The 21,071-nt window shown below is 36.6% G+C and overlaps 1 protein-coding gene across 1 annotated transcript; it reads left to right on the top strand.

The window, feature by feature from the left end:
• Positions 1–738: 738 nt before the first annotated feature.
• Positions 739–3,525, top strand: LOC145108928 (DNA-3-methyladenine glycosylase 1-like). The gene is made up of 2 exons (XM_079046010.1): positions 739–2,087; positions 3,141–3,525. The coding sequence occupies exons 1-2, from the start codon at positions 973–975 to the stop codon at positions 3,160–3,162; spliced, it is 1,137 nt and encodes a 378-aa protein (XP_078902136.1). The 5' UTR covers positions 739–972; the 3' UTR covers positions 3,163–3,525.
• The last annotated feature ends 17,546 nt before the right edge of the window (positions 3,526–21,071 follow it).

Below are 21,071 nucleotides of genomic sequence, written 5' to 3'. Positions count from 1 at the left end.
TAAAAGTTATTGTGACAAAGAGTCAAATGTAACATAGAGTCAAAGTCACGCCATAATTCATAAGCTAATTAAGAAATTAATTATTTTATATTAACCAAAGATGAAGCAAAAATATGGTGAATCACTGTTATTTGAAGAATTGTAGATGATGAATTCGGCATTTTTGCTTGACAATGAAAAGGATGAAACAAAGAATAGGAAGAACAACTAACCTCAGGCAACAAAGGTATCAGAGTCGCACAGCAAAAACGATCGGCAATGAAATTGTATTGTAGAACCGATCAAGATATGTAGATATACTGAGATACGATAATCGGGGAAAAGATAATGACAATCGGTTTTTTTTTTTTGATTTCACAAGCGTATAGATAATAGGAGGATATAGAATTGAATATAGATTCTTGATATGCTAGGGAAGAATTAGAAATCAATCAACTACAGAATTAAAATATGATTATGGAAATCTGATTCCATTCAATCGGTTTTTTTTTTATTTTTTGATTTCACAAGCGTATAGATAATTGGAAGATATAGAATTGAATATAGATTCTTGATATGCTGGGAAAGAATTAGAAATCAATCAACTATATAGTTAAAATATGATTATGGAAATTCGATTCCATTCAATTGGTAAGTCAAACACGATGACTTCGGGATTCTAGTTTCCATTTCCTTCACTTTCCTTAGCAATCCCACATAACAAACGCGCCCTAAGAAATTACAACAATATTTTCACTTAACCAAAGAAAAACGGTTTTCAGAAACTTCATCACAGCACGTGATTTCATCACCGTTTCTCACATTGCTATGAAACAGAAACTATCAGCAACAGGAACACACCTCTCCATCGGTCTCTTTCCCAATCCGCCGCCGCCGTCGCGCCGTTACCACCATTAACGTATAACCAACCCTAGAAAACTTCAAATCAAGATCCATATCTAACATTGCTGTATACACAAGACGATTCCCCACATGGAGGAACAAACATTCCACTCAGAAGAACCCCATCCCCAATTTAAACCGGAATCCTCATCGCCACAATCTTTCGTTCAATCTCAACCGCCGCAACCACGACCACCAACAGAGGAGTTTTCTTCTACTTCTGATATTTCCCATATTGTTACTTCAAACCCTTCCAAAATCCCCATTCGTCCACAGAAAATCCGAAAACTCTCGCCGTCCACCGCAACGGAAGAAATTCACCCTCAAACAACGATCGCAGAAGCCGACGCATCCAAAGCCATTGTCCTTTCGGCCACCACAACACCTGTCGTAACAAAAAACCGTCGTCGAAACCCATCGCGATCAGCGATAGATTTACAAAAAGTGATAAAACCCTTATCTGCACAGGGCGAGATCACCGTCGCTCTCCGCCATCTCAGATCCGCTGACCCTCTCCTAGCTAATTTAATCGACAATCACCCGCCGCCGGCGTTCGACTCACATCAACCACCGTTTTTAGCCCTAACTAAAAGCATTCTCTATCAACAACTAGCGTACAAGGCAGGAACATCGATATACACTCGCTTCGTCAACCTCTGCGGCGGCGAAGACAGCGTCGTTCCGGAAACTGTCCTTTCCCTCACTCACCAGCAACTTAAGCAAATTGGGGTTTCTGGGCGTAAGGCAAGTTACCTCTACGACCTAGCTAATAAGTATAACAATGGGATCCTCTCTGACGAATCCGTTGTAAAAATGGACGATAGGTCTCTTTTTACAATGCTTTCAATGGTGAAAGGAATTGGGTCATGGTCTGTTCACATGTTCATGATATTTTCGCTACATAGACCTGATGTTTTGCCTGTTAGCGATTTGGGAGTTAGGAAAGGAGTGCAACTGTTGTATATGTTGGATGAGTTGCCTAGGCCATCGCAAATGGAGCAGCTCTGTGAGAAATGGCGACCTTACAGATCAGTTGGTGCCTGGTATATGTGGCGGTTTGTTGAAGGTAAGGGCACTCCGGCTGTTGCTGCTTTAGTGAATATCGGGCAGGGGCAGCAACAATTAGGGCAGTCTGAACAGGTACAACAACAGCAACAACTCCAGTTGCAGCTTTTGGAACCCATCAATAGCATTGGAAATCTCGGGTAGTTTTCTTGTTGCTTTTCTTCTCTACTCTTCTTGTGCTTTATCATATACTATATCATTATGCATATGAAATATCCTTATGGTGTTTGGATGTTCTTGTAAATGATGCTTTTATACATTGTTGGAATCGATACTTGTAAATCAGACATGATAATTAACACACTAGGTCTTGCTATAATGCTATCATCTATGTTAGTTTTGGTCTTCCTTTCATCAAGACTTTGCATTACCTTCGATACTGCTGCTAATTTGTTGGTTTTTTTTTGAATATGTAATCCACTAATACAATCATATATGATATATGACATGTCATGTTAAGTGGTTTTCCATATTATATGGTCTATTAGATTCATCACCATTGATTTAAAGCATCAAACTTTCAATTGCATTGTGAGTTGTGACAACCTTTAATCCAAAATTGAATATCCTTAGCTGTATCAGGTGTTGTCCTCCCTCTTTGAGGTCAAGGGATCAGGTCCTGTGTCTGTGTGTCAGTGTCAGTGTCTAGGGACATATGTGGAATTAGGAGTAGATTAGATTTGATGTTAAAGAAAAAAGAAGTTGATGTCTTTATGCATACTGTATTGCCAACTACTTTTTTTGAAAAAAGAAGACTCATGTCAATCGTTATACTTTATGACTTTATTTTCATCATTGAAACAAAGTAAAAGCATATCTAATTGGCTAGTTGGTACCCTATAGGTAGATTTGGTGTTCAATCAAGAGAGATGTGCTTTTTAACATAAACATGTGTTTCTGTTTCCCTAGAGTCTGTTACACCATTAAAATAAGGGTATTTTGTCAACAAAATTACAAAGTCTGATTAATGTATAAAGCTTATTTGATTTGATTATGTATGTTTGTGTCTTTGTGATTATAGATTGTATCTCTCCTTTAGATTGAAATTTGCATCTTAATAGGGCCCACAAATTTTGTTATATTAGTGTATTTTTCATAACTACTTTAATCTTCTACTTCATCTGCATCTTCATAATTACATGATTTCCAAGAAACTGCTGACAGAATATTCCATTGGTGCCTTCTTTTTCTAGGGCTTGTATTTGGGGGCAATGATTGAAGAACTTATGAAGATCATTGACTCATTGCGAAATTGGTTATTGCACTGTGATTCGGTATTGTAAATGGATTTTTCTCACAATAACAATACGATTTTCCACGTATTTGAGTTCTTCAGCTATTTTTTCAAAGTGTTTAATTGCTTATAACTCGGCCCTTTATGTTGGAGTGGTGGTAAATCGGTAATTTACACACATTTTAGCTTCACGTTAGTTAGCCTTGAATCAGTATTACTTGATTGATATAGTTCTTTCGGTTATGTTTGACAAATCTTGAACCTGTGTTGTCATATAGGCCAATGATATGTTGTATTGTGTTTGTGTTTGAGAGGAGTGATATCAATGAGACAAATTGCATCTATTGTTTGTACAAAAAGACGTGAATGCCCTCTTCTTCCCAAAATACCCCTAGAAATGACACAAAACACGGTCAACCGTTAGATGGGGATGATTATCATCATCCTATGGTTGTAGATTTGTGAATGGGTGGAAACATTGTTGTAAAACTCGACTAATTTAGGAACTCTCTCAAATGGTCAAAATTGAATGAATAAAACCGTAGAAAAGTCATAAATTTCAAGTTTAATGTCTTTTTGTTTATTTTATCTAACATTTTAACTTCAGATAAACATATGGTATATGTTTTTCTTTCTCTAACACTCATTTTTAAGATTTTTCAGAATGTTTAAGATTAAAAAGTTCATTATTTAAACTACTTTACCAATGTTGTTATTGTTTTCACATAAAATTTTCTTAAAATTAGTTGTTTTACAGTTTATCATAGCCAAAGCCAAATAATCCTCTTCCGTACCGAACATTTTCTACTTCTTAATCAACCGACTTAATAGCATTTGACGAGTTCCTAACATTGGTTGGAAGACATTATTATTATTATTATTATTATTATTATTATTATTATTATTTTGTCTTATAACATACCATAAAGGGTTGCAAAAAGGCCCAATATATCTTGTCTTGTACCTTGCATTGCCTTATGATCGAGGGTATATGTGTCAAAAGATGATTAAAAGTGGGCATATGCTAAAAGCCTAAAAGCAAAGAAAATGGCCTCATGCTCACTCAAATCAAATGTCAAGCTTCCAACGGTCTGATTGGAGTGACCTTCCATTTCCATTGTGTTATACAGTGTGCCCACTTGATCGGTCTGTCTAGACATCTAGTGGGTCGGAAAATGTACGGATGAAGTCCTTTTTTTAAAGTAATAAATAATAAAAATATTAAATAACATAATTTCTATTTTTTTAATGCTGTTAAAGTAACAAAGAATTTTTGTATGGTACAATTAAACTTATCTTATTTTTTTCTATTTAATATTCTTTTGTGTTATAAATACCCCTTAACCAATTTTACCTTCCCTAACATCAATCAAATCAACTTTTTACTTTTGATTTGACATTATTTATTATTATTATTATTATTTTTTCTTTTTGTTTTTTATTTTTTTCCTTTTATTTTATATTTTAATATTATTACTATTAAATTCGCATGACATTTTAAAATTCGGTAAACATTATAAATTCGCACGACATTATAAAATTCGAACCACTTTTTTGTCCGTAATTAAAAAATATAAATAAAATATTTAAAAACCGATTTTATATAGCCGTTTGAATTTATAATGTCTTTCGAATGTTAAAATTTTATACGAAATTTATAATAATAATAATAATAATAATAATAATCAAAATATAATAATAATAATAATAATAATAATAATAATAAAAGAATTAAAAACAACAAAAAAACAAAATAGGAAAAAAAAACAACAAAAGACAAAAAATCAAATTAAAGGGGTGGAATTGGAAAAGGCTATATAAAATTTAATAATATTTTATATAGCCGTTTGAATTATTTAGTTTTTTCTTATTTATTTTTATTTTTGTATATAAATAATATTTTAATTTATTTTTAATTATATTTAAATTTCATATTTTTAATGTATCTTCACTAACTAATTTTATATTAGTAAAAATTTAATAATATTTTATTAACCAAATATTGTATTTGTAACGATTATATATTTTGTTGTTGGAACTTTGTTAGTTGAAATTATCTCTATGGGACTTGTCCTACAATGGTAGTAAGAAAAAACTTGAATTTTCTTATCAAACTTTATCCTAGTAATTTATTAATATGATTAAAGCTTGGGCTAAAAGGAATTGGGCTGAATTTGATGATTGGGCCGGTCAAAATTAGTCAAATATACTTGGATTAATATATATATATATATATATATATATATATAATGGTCAAAAGATAGTCGAATAGACTTGAATTAATATATATTGATGATTGCAACAAGTATTGCTATATTTATTTATTAAATACCAAAGATGAAGCCTTGAATTCTTTTAAGAATTATATGGCTGAAGTTGAAAATCAACTTGACAAAAAGATCAAAATTCTAAGGTCTGATCGAGGAGGAGAATATAAGTCAAAAGACTTTGTTGAATTTTGTTCTTTAAATGGTATTATACATCAAACAACTGCTCCATATACTCCTCAACAAAATGGAATGGATGAAATGAATAACAAAGCATTGAAAAACATGATTAATTCAATGTTAATTACTTTTGGAGCACCACATAATCTGGGGGGGGGGGGGGACATGTATTGTAGCAAATTCAATACTTAATAAGATTCCTCATAAAAAGAGTGATAATGTAACATCCCAAAAATTCCATAAAATTTAAACTTTTCAAAACAACTCTTATTCTATAGAAGTGTTTACAAAACCCTTATTCCCAAATCATTATTTTAAAATCAGAATCTCTTTCAACATAGTTTTCAAAACATTCACATTATCATAGTTTTACAGAAATCATAAGTCCAAAAACACGAGGATGTGTACGGTCACACCTTCACATTGCCACGATCCACTGAAGTACCTGAAACCATAAACCAAAACTGTAAGCACGAAGCTTAGTAAGTTCCTCCAAAATACGAACACCAAAACAGATAACATATATAAATAACAACATGCAATGGGTCCACAACTGTCACACCCCCAAACCGGAATGGCGGAAACATTCGGGGGCGGAGGACGTCATGTTTAGTATCACAAGACATGCATCATAGTAATCAAAGTAACAAACAACCATTTCATTAGAAAGAAAGTGTTTACAAAGGATGTGGTTCACATAAGATAGACTACAAAAGTAAATAACAAAACAAGACATGAAGCTACTATGCTCCATCTTCTGAATCCCAGTGCGCGTACCTGTCTACTGGTTTCCTGAGAATAAAAGTTATTTTGAAAGCGTAGGTCAGCATTTAAGCTGGTGAGTTCATAAGTATTTTAGTGATGTAATGTAAGTTGTAAGTTCTTTTAGAAAAGTTTGCCTGTTCCTCCAGAAAATCCTATATCTTCTGATATGATGAAAGATAAGTAAAAATGACTCTACAATCCTTTCTATGATCACTAAAGGAATACAAGTTATATAAAACCCAAAGTAAACAAACAATTGGTTGTGTGAATCTGCCCTAAGCCCACAACCAAACAAGGAACAGGAAATGATGCGGAAGTCACACATCCCATTGTTTGTTAGATCCACGTTGTATATAACTCTGGCGTATTCATTTGGTACTCACGGAGTTAACTGTAATAGTTCCTTTGTATTTGATGAAAACATTCTTTAAGAAAAACCCTTATTTCCTTTAGTAAAAATGGTAACCACAATAGTTCCTTCTATAATCACTTAGTTTACACTAGTTATATATAATCTAATATCGAACATATAGTTAATTGTGTCAATCTGTCCTAAGCCCACAACCAAACAAGGAACAGGAAATGAGGCGGAGAACACACATCAACTACCCATCGGGTATTAATTATATATAACCCTGATGTGTATACTAAGGTATTATAGAATTAACCACTAAAGGTCATTTAAGTTATACTGGTTTAATAAAATGGATTAAACCCTTTTACGGATAAGTTTCTAGTTTTGTCTACCAAATGTTCTACTTGATAAGTATGTTTTGTACTAGAAAACAGTGTATTGAATTAGTGTACTATGACCTGACCCATAACTGGTACTCCTTATGATTACTTGGTGTATACAGAATATATATATATATATATATATATATATATATATATATATATATATATATATATATATATATATATAGCTAAGATCGAATAGATAGTAGGTTGGGTGAATCTGCTCTAAGCCCACAACCAAACAAGGAACAAGAAATGAAGCGGAAATCACACACCCTACTACCTGTCGGATCTGATTAATATATATCCCTGATGTATAAACTAAGGAATCATAAAGTTAGCATTATAGGCCCCCTTTTAACTGAATGTACTAAGACTCGACTGTTCTGGTTGTCACTTGTAAAGATGTAAGTTTTCCCTAGTTTATAACTATCTTTACTCGAAAATAGTTTGCATTACCTTTCAAGTGAGAATATCACAATATGAAAGTAATGGGAAAATGAAGGTATGCAGTAGTCTTTTAAAATGAGTACTGAAGTGATGACTACCTTAAAACCAGTTTGTTAATTAAGGTTATAATGTGATGTGGTTGTAACCATACTAATAATGCTCTCCCTCCAGGAGACTCTGGTTATAAAACGCGACTTAACAAACAAATTACTAAGCCGTGAAGTAGTCTCACATTAATGTTATCTTGTTCTTGATTTAGTATGTTCCTCCCTGTTCTAGTGTATAGTATGTTCTCTCTGTTCTAGTGTATAATATGTTCTCTCTGTTATAGTGTATAGTATGTTCCTTCTTGTACTAGTTATAGTATGAACCGAACCCCTAAACTATACGTATTATAGTTTACTAGTGTTTACTTGAACTGAATCTGTTTTGTAGAAAAGACTCGATTAAATACTAAGTTATGATTGTACTTTAAAAACGGAGTTTTATAAACAATAAAGTAACATATCTTTAAAAGAGTTTTTGAAATGTTTTGATCACTTATAAACACATAAGAAATCCTTTAAACTGATGTTTATCACAAATAACATTTACACAATTATCATTGTGTTCAACTTGTATTCCCCCCTTAAAAGCATTTAAAACAATTAAAAGATTGATTATAGGGGTATAACTCACCTTATGTGGGTGATTCAATCGAATATGCGTGTAAGGATGAGAAGTTCCACGAATGAAGTCCCGAGACACAAACAAGTCCTAAATGACATATAGGGGCATATATAGGCATGTAATTAGTGTTTAAAAGCAACTAACATGCAATGAAACTACCTTAGGGACTAGGAAACACTTGAACTAAGTGTTATAATCACATGTGATTAACTAAAGGGGGTTTACGACCATGCAAGGGAGTGTACGGCCAAGGGGTGTACGGCCATGGAGTGTACGGCCGTACACTCATGGAAAACATGCAAAAAGAAGGGTGTTTGATCCATGGGGAAACTAATGTGACAAATTCACAACAAGAGGATGAACAAAGCTCTCATTTTGGAAGGACTTGAGGGATGTACGGTCACACCAAGTGTGTACGGCCTTACACACTCCAAGACGGATGCATTTTGGGACTTGATTCAAAGGGATTCAATGGTTCAAGAGTTCTAATGGATAACAAGTACCTAGCAAGTGTTTAAGGCCTTCGATTATGAACTAAACAATGGTATACGGCCGTAGATAGAGTGTACGGCCGTACACTCTTGATGTTCTTGAGTTTGATGATGTTTTATGGATGAAATCATGGATCTTTACTAGATAAAGCAATGTATCAACTAATCAATGGAAGGAATACTTACGTTTTTGAAGATCAAGGTGAAAAGCTTGATGATAGTTGAAAGAGAACTCGAGTTCTTGACTGGAAGATGAAGAAATGAATGAAAAATGAAGGGATGGCTTATATATGGGCATGGGTTCGCGGCCAGCTTGGGTGTACGGCCGTACACCCATGTGTGCGGCTGTACACTCCTCTTGATGGAGTGTTTGACTCGAGTGCAACATACAGAACCTAAGTTAACTCATCCCTAAACCCAAAACTTGAATGTACTAGGCTTAGAACACTCAAACAGACCCTAAACAATGCTAAAACATAGCAGAAATGAGTCTGACTCTCGATTGATTGGCTGGACTTACAAGGCAAAATTGTTTGGGTTGTCACATCATCCCCCGTTAGATGGAATTTCGTCCCGAAATTAGCTTTCTTAGTAGTACTGCTGGGGTTGTGCTCCTCTGATTGGCAGAATACCCACTCGTAGACCTGACAAATTTTCCCTTACGCTCATGATAGGATTCATACCTGGTCCATCTATCATTACCTCGTGTATACAAGTCGTATATAATTAAGATTAGTAAGACGGTCGGATGTGTGACTCTGCCCCAGGTCCACAACCAAACAACGAACATGAGATAGGGTGGAAACACACATACTAAATCTGCATAATCATAATTATATACCACTCTCGCGTATACACTTAATAGTGATAGGTGGGTTGTACTCGTACTTAGCCTCTATGCTTGAACTTGATCTGCTGGATGAGTGGTAGTTCGAGAAGGTCTGCTGAATATATGACGACAAGGTTTCGGAGGGCAAAGTACTCTTCGCATGAGTACTTCGAGGTTTAGAATACGAGGTAGACGATTCCGAGCTCTGGGTCGGGCTGTCGTTATGAATGACGAGGGTTTCGTGAATTTGACGGTCAAGGCGATGGAAACATATGAACTTAGTATGGTGAGGACCATGCCAATCCATGATGAATGATGACAACGGACTCTTTACCGAAACAAAAGTTAGGCCGATTTGAAAGAAACGTTCGTTATACGACGGTGTATCTCTAGTGTGCTCGACAATGTACTCTGTGTAAACGTTCTAGTGCTTTCTGTTTTCTCCTTGATGTCAACACTTCCACGTATCGTACCGCAATGAGCGAGTACTTACAGTGAAAGTGCTTTGATAACTAGTGTCGGTACTTTATACTATGATCCTCCTTGGTACCACTATGATCGCCTGGCATATACAAGTTATGAATAATTAAGATGAATAAGACAATCGACTGAGTAACTTTGCCCCAAATCCACAACCAAACAGGGAACATGAATTAAGGCGGAGTCACTCACTCTAAGTCCGCAAAATCTTAGCTATGCACAACCCTGATGTACATACTAAGCCACCATAGCTCCCCTGAATGGATCTTTAGTTCTCTTGTGAATGCTGTGACTTGTTCAGATGAGTGAGTTATTATAATTAATTTTAATTGTTTTCCCCAAGTTTTAATCTTATGTAAATATAAATTATTTTTTCAAGCAATTCTTTATTTTGAAAACGTACCGCTGCTCGTTGGCGACTCTGGGGTAGATTCTCATGCGGTGATCATCAGAATTCGTCCATCCGCTCCTGAGTTCTTTGTTATCGGTCAGTCCCTCCTATAGTGTCCATTCTCACCACAACCATAGCAGACTTGGTTTTCTTCAACTCCGGGGACTTGGGAGATCGGTTGAGCCGGTGCCCTGCAGAACTGGGCAGTGTGTCTCTTTCTGTGGCAGTTCAGGCACTGCATTTCCCGGCATACTCCGGTGTGGTGATAGTTTCACTTTCCACATTTCGGGAAAGTTCCAGCATATCGACTGGCAGATGCTGGAGTAGCAGGTGTTGTGGCGGCGTATATAGTACCCGTTTATTGCTCTTGCGGGGGTTCCTGTGTCATTCTCTTCTTCCTCTTGTTCCCCGACTTCCGTTTATAATCCTCTCCTTTGATGGCTCGGGAACGGGGACTACCACGCCATGGCGGACTCCATGGTCAATGAGTCGCTGAGCCAGGCGTTTGGCACTATCGAATGTAGTTGGGTTAGAAGACAGTACATCTCCTTGAATCGGGGTAGATAAACCCCAGATGTACCTTTCTATCTTCTTACTTTCCGGGGTAACCATCCCGGGGCATAGTGCTGCCAGGTCGCTAAACCTGTCAGTGTAGGCCACCATGTCTGAGCCGACCATGGTGTGCTCCCATAGTTCTTGTTCCAGCTTTTGAACTTCGCCCCTCGGGCAATATTCTTCTAACATCATCTCTTTTAGGTTCTCCCAACCTATAGAGTTAACCACTGATAGGGTCAGTGACTTAACATGGCTATTCCACCATGTCAGGGCTCTATCAGAGAAGGTGCAGGCAGCAAACTTCACTTTGCTCCCTTCTGGGCATAGACAGATTTCGAAGACCGAATCTGTTTTCTCAAACCATCGCATCAGAGCAATGACTCCCCCATTTCCATTAAAGGATTTGGGTTTGCAGCTCATGAAGTCCTTGTACGAACACTCCCTTGGGTGTCCGTGAGTAACTCTGGGGTTTGTTATGTGGGTACCGCTACCAGTTTCGTTGGTACCACTCTCGCTGATGTGAGCTAAAGCAGCTGCTACTGCGGCTGATATCGCTGCTTGGAGAGCAGCAGGATCGAATGGTGGAGTTTGAGTTGGAGTTACCGGAGTAGTGCATCTCGCTGATCGTCGTGGAGTCATCTTTCTAAAAGAATACAAAGATGAGATGGAAATAAGTCTATAACAGTGGTTTATAAGCCGAAAGCTGAATGAGAAAGTTATCCTAGTTCTGAGTGTATCTGGTTCTGACTTTTTTAGGGTTCTGGAAACAATTCATAAAGGAGTCTACGAAAAATAAACTTTATGAATTAGAAGTGGCTATCCTCGAATGAATATTTGCGAATTGAATAACTGTTACCAGTTGCATGAAAAGAAGAAAATAATCCTAACACATAATGTGAGCGGTGTCTCCACCAGCTCACTAAGTCAAACAAGATTATTATTTATTAGTGTGACACATAAGACGTTTTAGTTACTTCGGTTGATCCCTCCTTTGCAAAACTCCACATGAACCTCTTCTTGTTCCTCCTTGACTCTTCTGCTGACTGCTATGAGGATGTGGTTACATCTATCTGGGTTTGTCGTGCGAGAATGGAAGTGTCTAAAGAATCTATGAGATTAAGTGAAACATTATGGGGTGATCCTTACAGGGTCCTCCTATAATTACGTAGTGTATACAAGTTGTATATAATTTAAGAGTAAATAGACCTTCGAATAAGTGATCCTACTCCAAAACCACAACCAAAAAAGGAACAGGTAGTGAAGCATAGATCACAAATTCTAAGTCTATAAAATCTCAATTATATATAACCTTGGAAGTATACATTTCCGAAATCATAGACCTATCCGTAAGGGTCTTTTAAGTTATCACATAAGTTATTTATATAGTGCCTAAAATACCCCTATAGTATTTTAACGTAATGAACTTGGTATGTTTTAAACTTGTTGTCGTGTTATAGTATCATAAAATACTCCCATAGTATCTTATCTTTATGTTCAGATCTAGAAATCCCTTGAATAGAGTTAGGTAAGTTTTAAGACCGTTGCAACACCACATCACTCCCAAACACATGTCGGTCACATCTCAAATGAATATAGTTGATCAGGCTATATTGATCCCATATATGATTACATAACTGTCCAGGTTTGACTGCAGTCTTCAACCTTTAAATACTTCTGTTCTCTTCTTCTTGTGATACTTGTTCTGGTATGTATATATCTATATAAGCATGTATGTATACTTTTATAAGGTATTGTTATATCTTTAAAATATATTATTATTCAGAGTACTTCAGCCCCATTGTATTTATAGTTGTATATCTTTTATCGGTTGATATACTTAGTTCATTATAAACAATGCTCTGATACCAATCTGTCACACCCCCAAACCGGAACGGCGGAAACGTTCGGGGGCGGAGGACGTCATGTTTAGTATCACAAGACATGCATCATAGTAATCAAAGTAACAAACAACCATTTCATTAGAAAGAAAGTGTTTACAAAGTATGTCGTTCACATAAGATAGACTACAAAAGTAAATAACAAAACAAGACATGAAGCTACTATGCTCCATCTTTTGAATCCCAGTGCACGTACCTGTCTACTGGTTTCCTGAGAATACAAGTTATTTTGAAAGCGTAGGTCAGCATTTAAGCTGGTGAGTTCATAAGTATTTTAGTGATGTAATGTAAGTTGTAAGTTCTTTTAGAAAAGTTTGCCTGTTCCTCCAGAAAATCCTATATCTTCTGATATGATGAAAGATAAGTAAAAATAACTCTACAATCCTTTATATGAGCACTAAAGGAATACAAGTTATATAAAACCTAGAGTAAACAAACAATCGGTTGTGTGAATCTGCCCTAAGCCCACAACCAAACAAGGAACAGGAAATGAGGCAGAAGTCACACATCCCATTATTTGTTAGATCCTTGTTTTATATAACTCTGGCGTATTCATTTGGTACTCACAGAGTTAACTGTAATAGTTCCTTTATATTTGATGAAAACATTCTTTAAGAAAAACCCTTATTTCCTTTAGTAAAAATGGTAACCACAATAGTTCCTTCTATAATCACTCAGTTTACACTAGTTATATATAATCTAATATCGAATGGATAGTTAATTGTGTGAATCTGCCCTAAGCCCACAACCAAACAAGGAACATGAAATGAGGTGGAAAACACACATCCAACTACCTATTAGGTATTAATTATACATAACCCTGATGTGTAAACTAAGGTATTATAGAATTAACCACTAAGGGTCCTTTAAGTTATACTGGTTTAATAAAATGGATTAAACCCTTTTACGGATAAATTTCTAGTTTTGTCTACCAAATGTTCTACTTGATAAGTATGTTTTGTACTAGAAAACGGTGTATTAAATTAGTGTACTATGACCTGACCCATACCTGGTACTCCTTATGATTACTTGGTGTATACATAATATATATATAGCTAAGATTAAATAGATAGTAGGTTGGGTGAATCTGCTCTAAGCCCACAACCAAACAAGGAACAAGAAATGAAGCGGAAAGCACACATCCTACTACCTGTCGGATCCGATTAATATATATCCCTGATGTATAAACTAAGGAATCATAAAGTTAGCATTATAGGCCCCCTTCTAACTGAATGTACTAAGACTCGACTGTTCTGTTTGTCGCTTGTAAAGATGTAAGTTTTCCCTAGTTTGTAACTATCTTTACTCGAAAATAGTTTGCATTACCTTTCAAGTGAGAATATCATAATATGAAAGTAATGGGAAAATGAAAGTATGCAATAGTCTTTTAAAATGACTACTGAAGTGCTGACTACCTTAAAACCAATTTGTTAATTAAGGTTATAATGTGATGTGGTTGTAACCATACTAATAACGCTCTCTCTCCAGGAGACTCTGGTTACAAAACGCGACTTAACAAACAAATTACTAACCCGTGAAGTAGTCTCACATTAATGTTATCTTGTTCTTGTTTTAGTATGTTCCTCCCTGTTCTAGTGTATAGTATGTTCTCTCTGTTCTAGTGTATAGTATGTTCTCTCTGTTATAGTGTATAGTATGTTCCTTCTTGTACTAGTTATTGTATGAACCGAACCCCTAAACTATACCTATTATAGTTTACTAGTGTTTACTTGAACTGAATCTGTTTTATAGAAAAGACTCGATTAAATACTAAGTTATGATTGTAATTTAAAAACGGAGTTTTATAAACAATAAAGTAACATATCTTTAAAAGAGTTTTTGAAATGTTTTGATCACTTATAAATACATAATCAATCCTTTAAACTGATGTTTATCACAAATAACATTTACGCAATTATCATTGTGTTCAACATGTATTCCCCCCTTAAAAGCATTTAAAATAATTAAAAGATTGATTATCGGGGTATGAACTCACCTTATGTGGCTGATTCAATCGAATATGCGCGTAAGGATGAGAAGTTCCACGAATGAAGTCCTGAGACACATACGAGTCCTAAATGACATATAAGGGCATATATAGGCATGTAATTAGTGTTTAAAAGCAACTAACATGCAACGAAACTACCTTAGGGACTAGGAAACACTTGAACTAAGTGTTATAATCACATGTGATTAACTAAAGGGGGTTTACGACCATGCAAGGGAGTGTACGGCCAAGGGGTGTACGGCCATGGAGTGTACGGCCGTACACTCATGGAAAACATGCAAAAAGAAGGGTGTTTGATCCATGGGGAAACTAGTGTGACAAATGCACAACAAGAGGATGAACAAAGCTCTCATTTTGGAAGGACTTGAGGGGTGTACGGTCACACCAAGTGTGTACGGCCGTACACACTCCAAGATGGATGCATTTTGGGTCTTGATTCAAAGGGATTCAAGGGTTCAAGAGTTCTAATGGATAACAAGTACCTAGCAAGTGTTTAAGGCCTTTGATTATGAACTAAACAAGGGTATACAGCCGTAGATAGAGTGTACGGCCGTACACTCATGATGTTCTTGAGTTTGATGATGTTTCATGGATGAAATCATGGATCTTTACTAGATAAAGCAATGTATCAACTAATCAATGGATGAAATACTTACGTTTTTGAAGATCAAGGTGAAAAGCTTGATGATAGTTGAGAGAGAACTCGAGTTCTTGACTGGAAGATGAAGAAATGAATGAAAAATGAAGGGATGGCTTATATATGGGCATGGGTTCACGGCCAGCTTGGGTGTACGGCCGTACACCTATGTGTGCCGCTGTACACTCCTCTTGATGGAGTGTTTGTCTCGAGTGCAACATGTAGAACCTAAGTTAACTCATCCCTAAACCCAAAACTTGAATGTACTAGGCTTAGAACACTCAAACAGACCCTACACAATGCTAAAAGATAGCAGAAATGAGTCCGACTCTCGATTGATTGGCTGGATTTACAAGGCAATTTTTTTTGGGTTGTCACAACAACTAAAACACTTGATTACCCCTGAGCCCACAGTATGAGTCTGGCTTGCCTATCGGGCCCACAACTCACATCTGGCTTGCTCCTGAGCCCACTTCATAAGTCTGGCTTGCCCTCGGGGCCCACATCTTATGTCTGGCTTGCTCTCTATACTGATCAGTCATCAAACTAAATTATCAATGTTTAGCCCTCGGTACGAGTCTGACATACCAACCGGGTCCTCATCTCGTATCTGGAATGCTATTGAGCCCTCAGTATGAGTCTGGCATGCCCTACCCGACCCTCAGCCCATATCTGGAATGCCCCCAGGGTTTGTTGGCTACAACACGGAGTAGTACAACCTCAACCCAACACAACATGTCGACATATAACAGATAAACATATAAACAGTCTACAGATCACTACTCATATAAGCAGACAAGAAGATCTACAGATCACTACTCATAACATCATCCTATAAACTAGGGTATCGATCTAACAGATCACTGCTGAACAATAACATACTTATTACATAACATGATATCTAATCCAATGGGCCGGCCTTGGTGCCTTCGACCCAAAAGTATAGTGAGCAATAAGGTTGTTCACTATTTGGATAAAACCGAATTATCCAATTGGACAATTTGGATTGGACTATTTGGTTCGAATATTCAGATTTTTGGATTGGTTTTCAACAAAACCGAATTATTATTTTGGATTTCGGATTGGTTTTCGTTTATAAAATAAGAACCGAATAGTCCAAAATAACCGAATACATATTTATTATTTATTTATTTATTTATAATATATATCTATAATTATTTATTAATTTTGTAATTTATTTTTTCAAATAGGTTCAAAACCTTTCACCGGATAAAAGACACATTAATATCCATTTTATCTCAAAAGTTTTCTATCTGTAAAATATTTAAGTATAATAAATATCTTTTTAGTAGTTGTTTATAAAGCTCAAATCACAACTAAATAATTTGTTTTTGCTTCTTGTGTAAAGTTGGGTAATATTATAATTATATGTCGTTTTAAAATGTTTCGGTTTTCGAAAACTGAATTATAAAAACCAATCCAACCGAATTGTAACTGGATCGGATTGGATCAGATATGAATTTAGTTTGGACTATTCGGATCCATATTTTGAAAACCGAAATCAATTTGGATTCACTTGATTGGATCGGATGAAACCGATCCATCCAAACGAATACCCCTAGTTAGGAAGACTCACCTTGAATGCAGAAGCTCCCCGAAAGAAAGTCCTTAGCTGCTGACCTGCCGACTTCTGAGCTATCAATACCAATCAACACACCCAATTAGCAATTGGGTTCCATGCCATAATCCATAATCCATACTTGGGGTAAAATGACAATTTTACCCCTGACCTAGCATACACCAAAATTGAGGCCCAAAACCAAAAGATCCACAAAGGCCCACTAATGGCCCAATTTTCCAAATTGGGGCTAACCCCATATGGGTCTTATCCTAAGCCCATATTTTCCTTAAATCCAAATTAGGTTACCACAAACACCCCTTGGGACAAACTTGGTTAAAGACATAAGTCAAAAGTCAAAGTCAACGGTCTAAGTTGACCCAACTCGCAAAGTTGTCCTTCAACTCGTCGTGTTTCTCCATCAATCTGCACAGATCGAGAAATCCCAAGTTAACTCACTGATTTTACTCACCAACTCGTCGAGTTCCTCTACTAATCTGAAAATATCAGGGAAAACCGAGTCAACTCGTCGAGTTTATCCATAAACTCGCCGAGTTCGCTCAAAGTCCAGCAACTTAACTCATTAAGCACCTAATCCATAAAGGCATGGCCACAAAGCATAGATATGACTTCCTTGAGGTGGAAAACCACGTAAAGTTGCTAACTTTATGTCCTTGCATGTCTAGATGAAGCTCTTAAGCTTCAAATTAACTTAACACTTGACTTAATGCATGCATGACATCAAGATCCTCCTAAAGTTTTCACCTTTAAGCTGAAGTGTAACACCTGGTTCCTGGTATGCATTTATTTATAATTTATTCAATTTTGTAGAGCTACTCAACGAGTTGGGAGCCCTAGACTCGTCGAGTAGAAACGAGGTTAGCCGTGGGATTTAAGTCACCTACTCGACGAGTTGAGAAGCCTCGACTCGATGAGTAGGGCTGCCAGAATGAAACCTTAATCTCAGGGTTTTGCACCCTATTTAAGCATCCTAATCCCCACTTGCTGGCCTCATTTCCAGCCTCCAAGTCCCAAACCATAATCCACGAAACCCTAGAGCCTTTTGTGAGTTGATGAGCCGTTTTTGAGTGAACTTTGTGTATTTGAAGCTTGTGAAGAAGAGAAGAAGTTTGGAGATTCAGAAGTAAGCTAGTAGATCCAGAAACAACTTCTCATCCTCTTCATTTTTTTGGTAAGCAAGTCTCAACCTTGTTTAATAGCTTGTTAGATCTCTTCTTTGTCACTTTATGGGGTTTTTGGTCCAAGAAGCTTAGTCCTTGGTAAATGGACGTCCCAAGTGATCTACCTTTCAGATCTAGGGTCTAGAAGGGGTTTCATGGCATAAAGGTGAAAACTTTATGACCATGGAAGCCCCATGCAAGCTTTAAGGTGTTATTATGGCATTTTAAGCCCCAAAAGGCCATGCATGGAAGGAAAGTTAGGAGCTTTACGTGTTCAAATGATATCTAAGGCCTTGATCTATGCTAGTGTGATTTAGTTTAGAGAATCATGGCTTTTGGACCAAGATCTATGTCCTAGAGAACTAGGATTTTAGCTAAACCCTTGAGGAAGGGTTATTAACGGGTAAAGTTGGACACTTTACCCCTAAAAGGACATATTTAGTGTATAGGAGAAATAAGAAGCTTGGATCTGAAGAGTAGGGACTTAATCCTTTAAGATGGCCCAAACATACTGAGGAACTCGGCGAGTCCAGATAAGGACTCGACGAGTTGAGTCGTTATGTCCTGATTCAGTTTATGGTAGAACTCGAAGAGTCTGTGAAGGGACTCGACGAGTTGACTTGTTTTATCACGACTATGAGTAGCCAGGGAACTCGGCGAGTCAGGGGGTGACTCAACGAGTTGTATCGCAAGTTCAAGACTTTTGATTCATAGAACTCGGCTAGTTGATGGGTCAACTCGACGAGTTGAGTCAACCCAGAACGTTGACTTGACAGAATGTGGACTTTAACCAAGGGTAATGTCGTCATGCTACCTAAGAAAGATTTTGGATATTGATTAAGTGATATTGTGATGATGTTAGCTGAGGAGTCGCGGAAGCAACCGATAGAGACCCTTATCGAGAGATTCAGCAGCCAACTTTGTTAGGTGAGTTCTCCTCCAGTAGGAACGGGTCGAAGGCACCAATGCCGGTCCGGTTATGTATGCTAGCGTATGCTGGACTTAGGTCTGATGCCGTGGTTAGCCCGATGTAGATTATATGTTTCCGGACTACTGTCCGATGCCGGGGCAAGCCAGAGGAATGTTTTGTATGCTTGATGTCTTCGTGATTCTTGCATGTGTTTGTTTATATGTTCCGGACTTCAGTCCGATGCCGGGGCAAGCCCGATGAATGTTTAGCTTATATGTTATGTGTTATATGTTCTGGGCTTCGGTCCGATGCCGTGGCAAGCCCGGAGAATGTTTATATGTTATGTTATATGCCTGTTGATATGTTATACGTATACCGGACTTCGGTCCGATGTCGGGTGGGGCCCGATGTCGGACTTCGGTCCGATGCCGGGTTGGGCCCGATGCTGGGCGGGGCCCGATGTAGTGGGCAAGGCCTAATGTATGCTATTATGTGATTATTGTTGGATTAGGTGTCTATGCCCATAACTATAATTGGTATGTACTTGAATTGATAGCAGCACAGTCCTTTTAGGTTGCCCTCAAACCTAGCAACTGGACAAGGAAATTATGAATGGAGAGATATTGATTTATTATAAGATTAATAAATTAATATAAATGATTTATTAATATGTTAAAAGGTTAATATATTAATTAGAAATCATAATGTTTAATTAATAGTTAGCCAGAAATTAATTAGAATTGATTTTGGGGTTAATTGTATTAATTATAAAGTACAGGGACTAGTTTGCAATTATCAAATAGTTGAGTGGAAGGTTCCAGAACCTCCTTGGAAGGGGGTGGACGAAATCTATAGGGGAAACCCTAATGATTTCGTCTAAGGGGCTTGGATAAGGCCTTTGGATAAGCTTAGGGCCTAAGCAAAGGAACATTAGGGTTTTCCTTAAACCCTAGATACCTCAGCTATATAAGGAGCCTACTGGCTCCCAAAATTGGCAGTCCTTCTCTTGAAGAAACCCTAGGCCGATATTGCATACCCTCACCTCTCTCATCACAAGTTTCCTTCTTGCTAGCTCTTGGGTGTGATTCCATTAGAGGCATTACAATTATGGTGCTAGGCTTCCAAGAAGATCAAGATCAAAGGATTACCAATTGTTAGCTATCACAATTGAAAGGTATGTAACTCTAAAACCCTAGTTGGTTAATTTCAAAAATAGCCTCTCTCCTTAGGGTTCTTGTTTTGCAATTCAAAGTTATATGTTCAATAGTTAAAACATAGATTCAAAGTAGGTTGCATGTGAACTTAGGAGTTGTTTTTCTAGTTTATTTGTTTTGCCAAAAACCCATGTGTGGTATCAGAGCCATTGGTTTTGTTTTAAATTGAAATAGCTATAATAGTTGAATTGCAAATTAGGGTTTATAGCTATTAAACCCTAAATGGTCATGGTTTCGTTTTTAGGGTTTTTGGTTCAAAGGGTTTTTCGAAAAACCCTAGCCTCCATGAACCCTAATCGAAATTAGGGTTAGGGTTTTGAAAAACCTAGCCTTCTCCCTTGAATTTCGAAATTTGCTTATAATATTAGGGTTTTATTTTATTTTGGATAATTATTGCCTAATTGGATAATTGAGAAAAATAAGGAAATTATCCTATACCCTGATTTTCGAAATCTAGAGGGATATGAATTAGGATTAAATTAATTGTTTAATTTGATTAGATAATCCTTACAAGATTTAATAAATTCATTAAAAGTTAACTAATAGATAATTATTAAATCTAGTTTTTTGCTTTATTTTAAATTTAAAAATTAATGGTTTAATTTTTGAAAATTTTATATAAATTTTAAAAAGTTTAAAACACACCTT

This window comes from Lactuca virosa, chromosome 4, assembly GCF_052849685.1.
Source record: "Lactuca virosa cultivar CGN04683 chromosome 4, Lactuca_virosa_CGN04683_v6, whole genome shotgun sequence".
NCBI classification, from domain to species: Eukaryota; Viridiplantae; Streptophyta; class Magnoliopsida; order Asterales; family Asteraceae; genus Lactuca; species Lactuca virosa.
The sequence above is the reverse complement of the archived record's forward strand: the minus strand, read 5'-3'. Positions and strand labels throughout refer to the sequence as shown.

Excerpts from the sequence above, each read along its gene's own strand:
- LOC145108928 (XM_079046010.1), top strand. The coding sequence starts at position 973 with ATGGAGGAACAAACATTCCACTCAGAAGAACCCCATCCCCAATTTAAA. Across the intron at positions 2,088-3,140 it reads AATAGCATTGGAAATCTCGG|GGCTTGTATTTGGGGGCAAT; the intron begins GTAGTTTTCTTG and ends TTCTTTTTCTAG.